General features: G+C 39.2%; 1 protein-coding gene across 7 annotated transcripts in view; it reads left to right on the top strand.

Moving 5' to 3' along the window:
- usp45 (ubiquitin specific peptidase 45) overlaps positions 1–14,736 on the top strand; it is a 158,199-nt gene that overhangs the window by 83,948 nt on the left and 59,515 nt on the right. The window contains exon 9 of one of the 7 annotated variants that reach the window (XM_043685597.1): positions 1,829–1,940. The exons of the other annotated variants lie outside the window; for them this stretch is intronic. Coding sequence (XP_043541532.1) covers positions 1,829–1,856 — 28 coding nt within the window. The 3' untranslated portion in view covers positions 1,857–1,940. Of the gene's footprint in view, positions 1–1,828; positions 1,941–14,736 lie in introns of those variants that run through there. 7 annotated transcript variants of the gene reach the window in all.

Raw genomic sequence — 14,736 nt, 5'->3', positions numbered from 1 at the left:
GGACATTGGTTGGAATATTGCGTGCAATTCTGGTCTCCTTCCTATCGGAGAGATGTTGTGAAACTTGAAAGGGTTCAGAAAAGATTTACAAGGACGTTGCCAGGGTTGCAGGATTTGAGCTATAGGGAGAGGCTGAACAGGCTGGGGCTGTTTTCCCTGGAGCGTCAGAGGATGAGGGGTGACCTTATCGAGGTTTACAAAATTATGAGGGGCATGGATAGGATAAATAGACAAAGTCTTTTCCGTGAGTTGGGGGAGTCCAGAACTAGAGGGCATAGGTTTAGGGTGAGAGGGGCAAGATATAAAAGAGACCTAAGGGGCAACTATTTCACGCAGAGGGTGGTACGTGTATGGAATGAGCTGCCAGAGGATGTGGTGGAAGTTAGTATAATTGCAACATTTAAGAGGCATTTGGATGGGTATATGAATAGGAAGGGTGTGGAGGGATATGGGCCGGGTGCTGGCAAGTGGGACTAGATTGTGTTGGGATATCTGGTCGGTGTGGACAGGTTGGATCGAGGGGTCTGTTTCCATGCTGTACATCTCTATGACTTTAGGTTTAATTGGAAGCACTAGCTTTCATAGTGCTGCTCCTTCTGAGAGACTCATTCTAATAAATAAGAGACTTAACAAACAATAAAGTTATTTGTCGATGTATAATTTCAGTTACATCACACTAAACTTTTGCTATAAATTCTGTATCTTACAATTGTGTACTCCACAACCACCTGATGAAGGAGCGGCACTCCTAAAGCTAGTGCTCCAATTAAACCTGTTGGACTATAATCTGGTGTTGTGTGATTTTTTCCACTGTGTCACAGGATCCCTGAGAAAGAACTTTTACTATAGAGCTCCAGTAAACATTGAGGTTGTGCTGGCATACGAGAGTCAAATATTCTTGAGTGTAAGTCATTGCTTTTTGAGGCACAGCCTCTTTAAGCAGCATCTAGTTCCCCTCCTGTCTAATCCTCTACAAACCTACTTTGTTCTCCACCAAGTTCAGAGTTCATTTGCTCTGTCTTCTCCAAGAGCACTCCATGCCATCTGATAAGATGCAATTTGGCCATCATATCTTTGCCAAACTTGCACTGAGGGCACATTCCTTGACTGTTGAACTGAAATATCTTCCCAAAAGTTTGTAATCAATCCATGTAAGCAAGGTCAACTTCAGTAATTCTCTCTCATCACTACATTGTGTTGATGTGACAATGACAACATAGTGTAGTTGTCACTGGACTAGTAATGCCATGGCCCAGGCTATTATCCTGGGACTCAGTTCAAATCCGATAATGGCAGCTAGTGAAATACTAATCAAATTGAGAAATTGGAATTGAAAATTTGTCTCATTAATGTAATCATGGAACTATCATTGATTTTGTAAAAACCCATGTCCTTTCGGGTCAGAGATTTGCCACTCCCAGGTGAGAATGGGTGGCTTGTTTATTTATTTGGTGCAAATACAGTGAGCTGAACTTTTCTATTTTTGCTATCATTTTACATATTGCCATTTGATACCATACCTCCTGTGCCAGTTTGAATATATAAGGTGGATTTAGACAGTGGATTTGGATCGGCTCAGGCTTGGAGGGCCGAAGGGCCTATTCCTGGGCTGTAAATTTACTTTGCTCTTTTTTCTTTATAAAATTGACTTAGATTCCATGAGTCAATAGCATTTAGTAAATTTGAAAAACGTGAATCAAGTCATGATATTTTGTGACTGCTGTTGCTTAAATTTAATAACAGCATTTATGAAATTTCAAAATGTATGTTCAGATATTTGGTTACTCACATACTCCATTAAATACTTTGGCTCTGTTCCCACATGAAGAACTCCCTGCATATTAGCAGAGTGCTGAGGTGGCATATGGACACAGATTGAACAGAGCTTGCCTGCCCCACAGGACTGCATGCTTCTTGGGGCAGAAAATCTCCACAGTGGCAAGCTGTAGGTATGTTAATTGTTGCATGTTGTTATTCACTGTCTGTGAATCACCTGTAGAGACAACTGGGAAAGTGAAATGTAAAAGGAGCCAACAGTAAGGAATTGAATGCTTCATTCATGAGAAGGTCAGAGAGATTACTTTCTCCTGATGGATTTATTATTTTCAGCACAACTAATTTAGTAAGGATTTCATTATCGGATTGATACCTTTCATGCAAGATTAAATACAACTAAAAGTTTATAAAAAGTCAGTTTACAAAATACAACAACTTTGAATTACAGATAATGTTTAACATTTAAAAACATCCAAAGGCACTTGAAAGAAACAAACTCCAGACAAAAAAATGACAGCGTTCATGCAGAAATGTTAGCGCATTTGATCCATAATGTTATTTCGGCGTCTAAGTCTCTTACATTTCATGTCCTTTTCTTTGTGTTCTCCTTGTATGCTTTTAAACTTTTTTAATGTTTTCTTCAAATGCTAAAACACTTCTGAAATCCTCCAATATGATATGGCTTCAAAAAACTACTTGTATTGATTTGTTCCATGTACTTACAATCCTGAGCTTGTTGAGCAAGTTATATGTAGAAAAACAATTGAGGGGCAAAAATTGTTAGCTGTACATTTCCTATGCTTTGCATTAATATTAGTTTTGAACTCGATTAAAGTACATAGTTCACAAATTGCTGCTGATTAGTGATAGTTTAATATTAGGTGACTGCTTTCAAGCTTTTTTCATCTTTTAGTAATCTCTCAAATGATAGACTATTGATTTTAAAGCCAGAACAGTTTGCAGTATGCAATTTTTAATTAATGTAAGAACAGAAATAGCAGCAAAATTGTGTCAGTCAAAAAAAAATGCAATGGAAATAGTCAGCATTTGTGTGTATTTTGTGTGCGTGTATATTTCCTTCATTAATTAATGTCATTTCTTCCTTCTGTGCAGCAAGGACATCTGCTGCCTGAGGATCTGAGACTGTAGCAGTGAAAGTAACTAGTGTTTGACATCAGCTGAGCAACAGTCCTGAGTGGATGACATCTCAAGCTAATAATCTTCTCTAATTGCCCAGCGGTGTCTTCCACTTGGGACTTTTGCCCTTAGGAGGAAAGCTGCAATTGTGTGCAGTTGTTCCTTCTGATCACATGACTTGCAAGCATGTGACATTCATAACAATAACAGCCTAAATATCGAAATATTTCAACCTAATAATATATTTTCCTTTGCAAATAGTATAAATTGTTTGTTTAAAAATTATGTAATGTAACTTGTATATTCACAGAATTGAGTTAACAACATTCGCAAATGACATCTTTCTGGCTTACCAAAATGAACGAAATCCATGTTACAATATCACTACATAGAAAATATCTGTGTATGTGATGTTATCATTTCATTTTTACCAAATTATCACCATTACAATGCACTTACTAACTTCAAAAAGACCAGCAGTAGTCAAGAAAATCTAACACTCAGCCTTAGTTTTTTTTTCTAAATTATATCAGATTTGTCTTGCAGTTAAAGACCAGTACAAAATACACTCTATTTTTATTCTTGTATTTCTTCTGAAATGTATAAACCATGCAAGGATGGCTAATAGTATATTGCTGAAGAGCATCTTGCCAAAGCTTTTCATCTTGGACAGACACAATGTTAAATTTTAATTGATCTCACTAATTATGTAACAAGAGCACAGTATATTGATTGAACAACATATTAAGCTGTTTCATACTTCTAGCAGTGGTCACATAAATAGTATTTTTGCCTAACAAGATGTTACCATCAGTCCAAAAAGACATTCTACTTGCTACAAATTGAACAAAGTTGTGTAGAATTTCATACGTACTTACAAATAAGGAGTAGGAAGATGCCATTTAGTTGCTTGATTCTGTTCTTTCATTGAATATATTTGTGGTTTATTTGATTTCTCTACACACCCACCTAGCCCCAAGAGCATTTCACCCCCTTGTTTATCAAGAATTTATATGAATATTTGAAGACTACTTCTACAAATAACCTTCTGTGGAAGAGAGTTCCAAAGACACTCAACTGTGTGTGTGTGTGTGTGTGTGTGTGTGTGGAGAGGGGACTAGAGAGAGATTGGGAATCCTTATCTCTGTCTTAAATGGGCAAACGCTTATTTTAAAACAGGGATCCCAAGGTCTAGATTCTGTCACAAGAAGCATTCTTCCCATTCATGCTGTCGCAAAACCCCTCAGGATCTTATATATTTCATGTTGCCTGTTCCTATTCTGAACTCCAGCAAATATAAGCTGAGACTATGCAATTTTTCCCCTCAAAATGCCCCACCCATTCCCAGTGTTGGTCTTCTAAATCTTCTTTCACATGTTCCCAATGCGTTTAGATTCTTCCTTAAATGCGGAGACTAATACTGTATGCAATACTATCGATGACATCTCGCCAATGTCCTGCAGAACTGGAATATAGCCTCCCTACTTTTGTATTTGCTCCCCAATAAAAAAAAAATTAGCTTTCCTAATTACGTGTACCTGCATACCAACCTTCTGGTGATTCATGCACTTGGACACTGAGATCTCTCTGCAATTTAAAGCTCTGCAATCCTTCACTATTTATGCAACATAGTTCTATTTTATTCTTTGCCCACTGTCTTCTCCTATCTGTATCCCTTTGTAGCCTCTATTTTCTTTTCATAACTTATCTCTGTTTTAGTAGCAAATTTAGCAACCAAACCTTTGATCCCTTCATCCAAGTCATTCATATAAATTATCAAAAGTCTAGGTCACTACATTGATCAACTGGTTTCATCTTGCCAACCAGAAAATAACATATTAGCACCTACTCTGTGCCCCAAGTAGGTAACCAATTTTCTCTCCTTGCTATTATATAACACCACAAGATTTTATTTTTTACAATAATCTTTGTGATACCTTAATCAATGCTTTATGGAAATCTGCATACCGTCTTCCCTATGAACAACATTTTGTACTGGTGCAGTACCAGATAAATTGACCATATGTCCTACCAATCAGATTAAACAACACGTTCCTTTAGTTATTTGGAGAAAGCAGAGTGCAGATAGCCTACATTTCCAAAACCACAAACAGAATATCAGCTGTTAGATATAATTCGGTGATTGGGATACACTTGATAAACAAACTTGAGAGTGTTAATAGATACAGTAACAATTAAATAAAAATCCTCAGCAAGCTCAGAAGTGACATATGTTCATATGCATGGACACAGTTACATTTTATTCAACACTGTGTAATGCTTTCAAGAGTTTTGCAGCAAGGTTAAAAACTGAAAAAGAAAAATTCTTGTCAGTTCAGTCATTTCAAATTGAAAACAGACTGAGAGACTTTAACCGCACGCTCCTAATGAGGAGTGTAGAATCACTAACAGCAACTTGTGGATCTTTGTGTTTAATTATGCATATGTGGATGCCAGACTTTAGTGTTAATTTCATAGAGTAATAATGGCAAATGCTGACAGATTTACTCTCATTCGTACAGCAAAATCCAGACCGGTATTATTTCTTAATATGCCAGGTATAGATCTGTGAGTTTGACATCAGTGGTGGTGAGTTGTTGGGGGAATTCTGCATGCATTTGGAGAGGCAAGGAATGATTTTAGGATAGTCAGCATGGCTTTGTACGAAGGAAATTGTGTCACATTGGTACAGATATAGTATAGGTGAAAGGAACAGGCTCATTTGATTCATGTTTCTTTTTTCTATTAAATACTATAGTGTGTGAGTTTTTATTAACTCATTAAATGTCTGCATTTTATTAATAATATAGAAATATTGAGGTATTTCTACATTAACTATTAACGTTGTCCATGACTCAATTTTCTGAAAGTTCTTATGCTGAAACTGTGTTCAATCCCAAAATTCTGAACTCTTAATTCTGCCTATTTTGTATCAACTTATGAATGGTCCTAACACTACCATTTTTGGTCTTGAAAGGTTCCCAGTCCAGCTTAGATAACCCTGGAAGAGTGAGGTATCTCAAAGATTTGGAAACCAGGTGAAGGTAGCTACTACTTGCTGTTAGATTATAGTAGCAACCTGAGTGGCATTGTTTATCTGGATTATGTTCTGTGGTGCTGAGATTTTTTACCTTTCAGCTGCTTGGCTCAGGTCCTTTTGTTACTTGCAGTATAAAATTTGCCAGTTATAGGAAGCTATTGCACTGGTAAGAAGCATAAGCTAAACAAGATTCAAAGCATTTTTATTAATTTACCAGTGGAAATGGGTCATAGACAATGCAAGCACTTTTTGCCTATCCCTAACTCGCCTTGGTAAGATGGCGGTAGGCCGCCTTAATGAACCATTGCAGCCCATGTGTTGTAGTCAAACCCAGAGTGTTACTGGGAAGGGGATTTATGGACTTTGGTCCTGAGACAATTAAGGAATGACATTATATTTCCAAGTTAGGATGGTGTGTGGCTTGGAGGAATTGAGCCCTTTTCGGAATACATCTGATACCCTTGTTCTTTTAGATACATAAGATCTCAAGTTTGGTCGGTGCTGTTGGTGAGTTATTCCAGTGCATTTATTCTAATGATATGCACTGCTTCCACTGTGCCTTCCTGAGAGAGGTACTAAATGCTGTTATGATTCCAACTGATGTTATTCCCAGACTGAAATCTAACTCGATTGGATCAGATTTTGATTTTTTTGGTTTTAATGAGACAGCCTTAATTGAAGCACAAACATGCAATCATGCAGATTGTGATTTAACATTAAATCAGAAGGTTATTACACAAAAGATACTGTGATAAAGTAGAATGAACAAAGCTATTTAATATAACACAAACTTAAAAATTTTAAAACACATGGTAAAATGCAATTCGTTCATGCTAACAACACTATAGCACTCACACCAAAAGAATTCCTTTTCCTTTTGCATCATTGGGCTTAATTTAACTGTTGTTTCAATTTCCTGACTTAAGAATAAGATTTCCTCAGACTGGCACCTTCACACAACTGAGCAGATCCTCTTTTGCTTTTTATAATGCTAACAATACAAATTTCATGCTGTCCTCGGCATGGGGTCATCCAAAATAGTCTGCACTTTCACCTTTCCAGTGCTATTTGGCCTTGCCCCACAACGTAGCCCAAATAATTCACTATTATCATAGAATCCCTACAGTGTGGAAGCAGCTATTGCTTTGGCAAATGAACTCTTAGCCATATTTACAACCAAATTGTTCTTCTATAGCCAATCAAGCAGTTAGTTAAATAGTATAAATATTTTTCCAGGTTTGGCTAAAACAGCCACATTGTTGAAATAAACAAGAATCAATAATTTATTGGCTATTTTTGCAATGTTGCTAGTACAACATTTGCACTGATAAAATCCTTCAGGTGTTACAAAAGTCAATATTTTTCTTGTGCTGTATCAGTCAATAGAACTTGCCAATATCCTTTTAGCAATTCAAAATTATGGCAAGTCATGCTTGTCTAATTCATTCAGTGCAGTCCTCCAGCTTTGGAATAGGACTTGAGTTCTTGTTGCCACATTTATTTTATGACATCCATACAGAATCTTTCTGATCCATCTGGTTTCCGCCCCACGTCAAGAGTTGAACTCCATCTATTATTGACTCGGATCAGTGATGTAACGAAAATAGTCTCTTCCTACGCTTGAGCTAATCTGTCTGGATTGAGTCTGCAGGATGCTCTTTTTATGGAAGTGTATTCTACACATTAGCATTATGAACAGCCAAAACAATATTTTCCAGGCCTATTCCCATATCTTGATTTATAATTCTGTAAGAGTCTTGGTGAGTCAACCTGGTAGTTTTTTGCAAGGTAAAACATGATGCTATTTCACTTTTGAAGCTTTTCTATGTTTTCCAACCTAATTATTAGAAGATCAACTTTTGAATTTTCTGAATACTTCTTTAATTGCTCTGATAATTCTGTTCCACTCACTATTTCTTTCAAGGTCATACAATTATGTACGATGGGATTAGTTTGGAATGTCTTCATGATCAGCACAGACGTGGTGGGCCAAAGGACCTGTTTCTGAGTTGTACTGTTCTATGTTCTATCTTGAATACGTTTTCTCTTATCACTTCTGTCATATGACATTCACTGTATCTTTCCTCTCTGTGACTTTGTCGTCTGCGTTCATTCGCCAATGAGTATGATTTGTTCACCTCGGAAATTCTGTGTCATTGGTCATGGGTTCTGTGAATCCTTATATGGCTGATGACCCTGATCTGAGAGCCACATCTCCAACCAGACTTTTGGCAGATGTTTCTGTGAGATGGAATTAGTCCTTCTCGAGATTGCTGGCATTCCTTTCTCAGGTTTCTTTTCCATACTTGGAGTTGTTTCTTTATACAGGGTGTTCCTCCAAGTTAATATCTACTGAGTGTGGGTTTCCCAGGCATTGATGTCTATATTGCACTTCTTGTGGTAAACCTTCAGGGAGTCTTTCAAGCACTTCATTGGTCCTCCTCTGTGTAAAATGCTTGCCTGGAGCTGGATGACGATGATTACCTTTGGCAGTTGGCACTCAGGCTTCCTAAAAATGTTGCCACCCCAGTGAAGTTTGTTTTAGACTGTCATGGCCTCAGTGTTGACGCTATCAGCTCCCTTAAGGAAGCTGATGCGAGTATACCTGTCATCCCAGCTGATGTGGAGAATTTGTCTCAACAATGTTGATGGTACTTCTCCAAGACCTCGAACTAGTTTCTAGAAATAGTCCAAGCTTTGGAGCCATACAGAAGAGTCAGAATGTCAACTGCCTTACGCACAACGGTCTTGGTATCAGTTGGGATGTCATAGTCTTTGAAGACTGTCATCCTTAAGTGTCTGAAGTCATTGCTCACGGATTGGATGCAGTGTTGAATCTTAACAAGAATGTTAACATTAGTTGAGAATTGCATCCCCAGTTAGAAAAATGTTGTCTGGGAGGATTTCCTCATTGATCCTAACAGAGGGATAGACTGGAACATGCCTTGAGATGGATTGGTAAAGGACTTGAATCTTCTTGAGGTTGAGACTAATTTTATAGGTAGTCTACCACAAAAGTATTAAGCAAGGCTTGAAGGTTCTCTTCCTAGAGAGCAAAGATGTTGTAATCTGCATACTGAGTAATGGAGGTGTTGTTTTCTTCATGGAATTCAACTTGTTCAATTTGCTTGCTTGACTCATGTCTTGATCTGAGAGAATTCTGTCATATTTCTTTCGGTAAGGACTGTTGCTAACATCTTGTCTTGGAGGAGATGGATGATGTTTAATGAATTCTTCTGGACATCCGGCCTTTGAATGGGTCTTTCTTAGTACTTTCTGATTGTTGAATCAAAACCCTCTACAGCCCATGCCCCTGAGCATGAAAAACAATGGCAAAATCACCACTGACAAAAACAGTCAGAGAAACAGCTCAGGGTGTTGCAGCAGTCAATGGGTCAAGGGTCTGCCTGCTTCCAGGTGGAATGTATATGACTTGACAATACAAGTGCTACATCTGAAGATGATTGTTGGGAGTGAGGGAGGCTGGTCATCAATGAGCTATGGCAGGTACAAACTTTTAACTTCGTACTGTGCAGTCCCGGCAGAAAGGTGCACTCTTTATAAGATCACCAAGACGAAGGGAGTCCAAGGGCTGAAGGAGATGGAGTGTGGGCTTGTGAAAGTTGGGATTGTACGTGAACTGCACTTTTCTAACTCACCAAAATAGGTGACAGTCTGCTTGATTCACTGTTCAGGGCATAGTCTTGATTAATCAGAGTCAACCTACCTGGTTTAAAATTTAACCAAGGCTTGGCAGTTGATTTTCAATCATCATTAGCTGATGCATTTCACACCGGTGTCTCCTGCAATCAGTCGGCTTGTTAAGCAAAGAGCACTCTCCCCTCGTGCAGTATAAATGTTGACTATCCTCTTATGCCCAGTTCTTTTCCCAGTACTTATGATTTGTCCTGACGAGTGCAAGATGAAAAGCTTTGACAAAACCTGACTTGTTTCAGCAATACACAAAAAATAAAACCTCAGAAACTCAGACACCATCATCACCTGAAATGAAATGATTTTACTGCCACAATTTTGACTTGAAGCATTAACATTAGGACAAAGGGGCATTGAATTACTGGTCAGTGAGGTAGTGGAATTGAAAGTATAGATGGCATAATATCAGAAATATAATGTGATATTAGGGAAGGCTTTTTTCCTCTCTTAAAAGAATATAACTGAGGAGTATTCTATGCAGTTCTGGAATCCATATTATGGGGGAATTTGATTGCACTGGAGAGGGTGCAGAGGTGATTTACCAGCATGTTGCTTTGGCTCGAGAATTTTAGTTATCGAAGAGAGGTTGGATAGACTGGGGTTGTGTTCTTTTTAGCAAAGGAGACTAGAGTGTGGGAACGTGACTGAGATGTATAAAATTTAAAGGGGTAGTGATAGTGTAGTCAGGAATGAACCTTACCTGTTAAGAGATCAGTGATTTCAATTAAGGAGATTTTGAAGAGTTGTGAGGAAAATCTTTTTCACCCATAGCATGTTCAGAATCTTGTACTCACTGTCTTTAAGGGTGGTAGAGGCTGCAACACATAATATTTATGAAGTATTCAGATGTGCACTTGTGGTACCAAGACATGCAGGTTTCTGGGCCAAGTGCTGGAAAATAGGATCAGTTAAGTGGTTTTTTTTGACTGGCACAAACTCGATTCCTGAAAGACCTTTTTCTGCGCTGTAGAACTCTTTGACTCTCTGAGATCGATGAAAGCCATGTAGAGTGATTAGTATTTGTTCCTGGCATTTCTCTTGGAGTTGTTGTGCAGTGAGAATTATGTCCTTAGTCCCACAGTTTGGTCAGAAGTCAGATTGGGTTTTCAGAAGGATTTCTTCAGAGACTGGGAAAAGGTGCCTATCAAGGATTTGGGTGATGATCTCCCTGGCAATGGTGATTGTCGAGTTTTCTCTGTAGTTCCCACTTGATTTCTCAAACATATCCTCATTTACTATTGTATCGTGGTTTAGGAGTCCTCTGAAGTTTTCTCTCCATCAAAGGCTGATGTTTTCTCTGCCTCTTAAAAGGGTTCCGGACTTGTTCTGTACCACTTTGAGGCCCAGGATGTTGGGTCCATATACAGTATTGCTTTGGTGGCACTGAAGAAGCCCCTGGTGTCATGCTTGTTGGCAAGTAGTTGTAGCTCCTTAGCTTTCTCTGTCCACCATTGGTTCTTGATTTTCCTAGTTCTTCTTTGTACTCCACATTTGCTGTTTAATGAATTCTTCTCTTTGCCTTGCTGGTGATGTAGTTTGGCCAGGCACCGAGAGCTTTCCTTGCCTTGTCAATAAGGTCATGGATGATATGGTCATTCTCATCGAGCCAGACTTGGTGTTTCTTTATCTTGTATTTGATGGATTTTTCTTTTTGTAGATTTACTCCACTCCATTAAAATGAAAAGTTTGGAGATTTTGCAGAAGACATTGTTGGAGGTTCACTTGCTTGCTTGGCTCTTGAAGCCACTCAACGTTGAACCTTTTCTGAATTGTTTCTTCATCTTCAAGTACTTTCTGGTGGTATTTGATGGACATAGAGGAACAAATGACAGTGGTCTGTCCAGCAGTCCTCTGCACTGATTATCGCTTTGGCAGTGAGGACATCCTTTCAGTGTCAGTACAAAATGATGACTTTTTTATTCATTTGCGAGAGGTGGGCGTTGCTGGATGACCAGCATTTATTATTCTCCCCTAGTTGCCCTTGAGAAGGTAGTGGTGAGCTGCGTTTTTGAACTGCTGCAGTCCACCTCCTGTGAGTTGACCCACAATTCCATCAGGGAGATAATTCCAGGATGTTGACCTAGCAACAGTGGAGGAATATTGATATATTTCCAAGTTGGTGGTGATGTTCCCATGTATCTGCTCCCCTTGTTGTTCCAAATGGGAGAGGTTGTGTGTTTGGAAGGTGCTGTCTGAAAATCTTTGGTAAATTTCTGCAGTGAGTCTTCTATATAGAACATACGGCTGTTACTGAGCATCAGTCGTGAATGTTTGTGGATATGGTGCCAATCAAGTGGGCTGCTTTGCCCTGAATGGTGTCAAATTTGTTTGAGTACTGTTGGACCTGCACTTATCCAGTCAAGTGGAGAATATTCCATCACAGTCCTGACTTGCCCCATGTAGATGATGGATAGGCTCTGGGAGTCAGGAGGTGAATTTCTCGCTGCAGTATTCCTAGCTTCTAACCAGCACTTATAGCCACTGTGTTTCTGTGCTTATAGTCACTGAGTTTCTGTTCACTGGTAAACCTCAGGATGTTGATAGTGAAGAATTTTGTGATGGTAAGCACCATTAAATGTCAAGGGGCTGCAGTTAGATTGTCTCTGATTGTTCATGGTCACAGCTTGGCATCTGTGTGGTGCATATGTTAGTTGCCACTTGTCATCCCAAACTTGAATATTGTCCAGATCTTGTGGCATTTGAACATGGACTGCTTGAGTATCTGATAAGCTGCAAATGGTGTTGCCCCCACTTCTGACCTTATGATGAAGGAACGTCATTTATGAAACAGCTGGTTAACTCAAGGACACTACCCTGACGAAACCTGCAGAGATGTCCTAGAGCTGAGATGACTGACCTCCAACAACCATGTGGTATGATTTCAACCACTGGAGAGTTTGCCCCTGATATTCACTGATTTCAGTTTTGCTTGATGGGCTCCTTGATGCCACACTCAGTTGAATGGAACCTTGATTTCAAGGGCTGTCACTCTCAGCTCACCGATGTAATCAACCATGTGCCAGTGCTTTAATCGCAGATGCCTCCAAAAAGACTGAGTAAGTCTTTTTGGCAGAACAATGTGTTGGTGATAATTAGCTACTGTGAGCTAATTGGAGTTGTAATTCCTGACTTCTTTTATAATGGCTCCTTTCCAGAGTAGGGAGTCCTTTCCAACGCTGTCTTTATAGACTGCAAGGACAATAATTTTACTTTCCTTAGGGATGTTGGTGAATATGGTATCCAGACTGGAGTAGAAACCTTCTTTAGACTTACCAGTAGCATCAAGGGCTGGGGCATTGGGACTCACACCTGTTGTCTGCTCATTCTTGTCAAGTTGTTCATGGAGAGTTATGAGCCGATTGTTAATGATGTGTTTGTTCATGATGGCAAATCTAATTCCATGAATCTTTGGGTTTTCCTCTTCAGAAGAAGGTGTAATTTGCCTGCTCTTTGAGTCTCCTGCAGGGCAGCTACATCAGTGTTGAAGTACCTGAGGGCACTTCTCTGTTCCACTTAATTGTTCTGCTCATCCGTGAAGGTTTGTACTTTCCAGGTTCTAAGATTGAGTTTGACTTCATTTTCAGACTGCAGGTTGATGAGCCCACTGGATGCAATTTTCCAGCCAGGTTGCAGATGGGACAGACAATCTTAGCGCACAATTGTAGCCCCATCCCCATGTAGGGTCAGCAGAGTGGACCTTGAAAAGGGCTGCTCAGTCAGTAAGAAAGCTTCTAAAACTCTCACCTATTCCTATTCGAAGAGTGAAATAACTGAGTCAAACTCCACCACCAAAATGCCAGTCTAAAGCTACATACTTCCATATCTCTCAATATTGTCCCCGTCACCTCTTGCCAAGTTTTGAGTGCTTGTATTTAGTGGGGAGATGGGTTGAATTCTCTAGGTATGCACCTTGAAATGGACATCTTTTAATGTATGAGTGCTGTTGCCCATCAGCAGGCACATGGTCATTGTCAGTTCCAGTGGCAAGGAAACCTTGACACTGGGAACCTCTCTACTGCTGCAGCTTTCATCTGCTGTCACAGCCATTGATATCACATAAATATATTCTGTCTAAATGACCTTTGTGGACCTGTTTTGAATTGTGCTTTGTCTGACCTTAGTGTCATGGGTGAGCCTGCCAGGAGTTAAGAATTCATTGATTAGGAAGCATACCTAATTGCAAACAGTAACAGAGAAATTCCTCTATGCCAATCATTAGGGCATTCTTGGCAATAAGCTCTGATCACAGTCTTCAAAATTTGATGCCATCTTTTCAATTCTGCTTGAGACTTTGAGCGATAAGGGAGTGCAGGTAAATTGTTTCATTAACAGATGCCCTCGACCTTATGGGATACATCCTAGCATATTAAAGTAAGTAGCTACAGAAATAGTGAATGCACTGATAACGATCTTCAAAGAGTCCTTAGATTATGGAAAAGTCCCAGAGGATTGGAAAACAAGAAAGAGGTCATAGAGATGTACAGCATGGAAACAGATCTTTCGGTCCAACCCGTCCATGCTGACCAGATATCCCAACCATAGGCCAGTTGGGTTACCACCTGTCATTGGAAAAATGTTGGACTCTGTTCTAAAGCATGTAATAGAAGAGTGTTTAAAAATTCATAATATGGTCAGCGGAACGTATGCCTGACAAATTTAGTAGAATTCTTGGAGGAGGTAACAAATAGGATAGATAAAAGCAGAAGCAATGGATATAATATATTTGGATTTTCAGAAGTCATCTGATAAGGTGCCACACATTAGGCTACTTAATTAGTTAAGAGTCCAAGTGTTGTACATTAGTGTGGATAGAGAATTGGCAAATCATTAGAAAATAGAGAGTTGGGATAAGGGACATATTTTAAAGATAGCAACTTGTGGTATGCAGGAATCAGTGCTGAACCCCACAGTTATTTACAATATATATTAATGACTTGAATGAGAAGAGTGAATCTACTATTGAGAATGTCTATAGCCTTAAAACCTGTCTTTCAACATTTAGACTAAAATGTAATGCTGAATTATAGAACACATTTGTTGCATGCTAGAAAGTAGACAGGACAGGCCGG

This window comes from Chiloscyllium plagiosum, chromosome 3, assembly GCF_004010195.1.
Source record: "Chiloscyllium plagiosum isolate BGI_BamShark_2017 chromosome 3, ASM401019v2, whole genome shotgun sequence".
NCBI lineage: Eukaryota > Metazoa > Chordata > Chondrichthyes > Orectolobiformes > Hemiscylliidae > Chiloscyllium > Chiloscyllium plagiosum.
The sequence above is the reverse complement of the archived record's forward strand: the minus strand, read 5'-3'. Positions and strand labels throughout refer to the sequence as shown.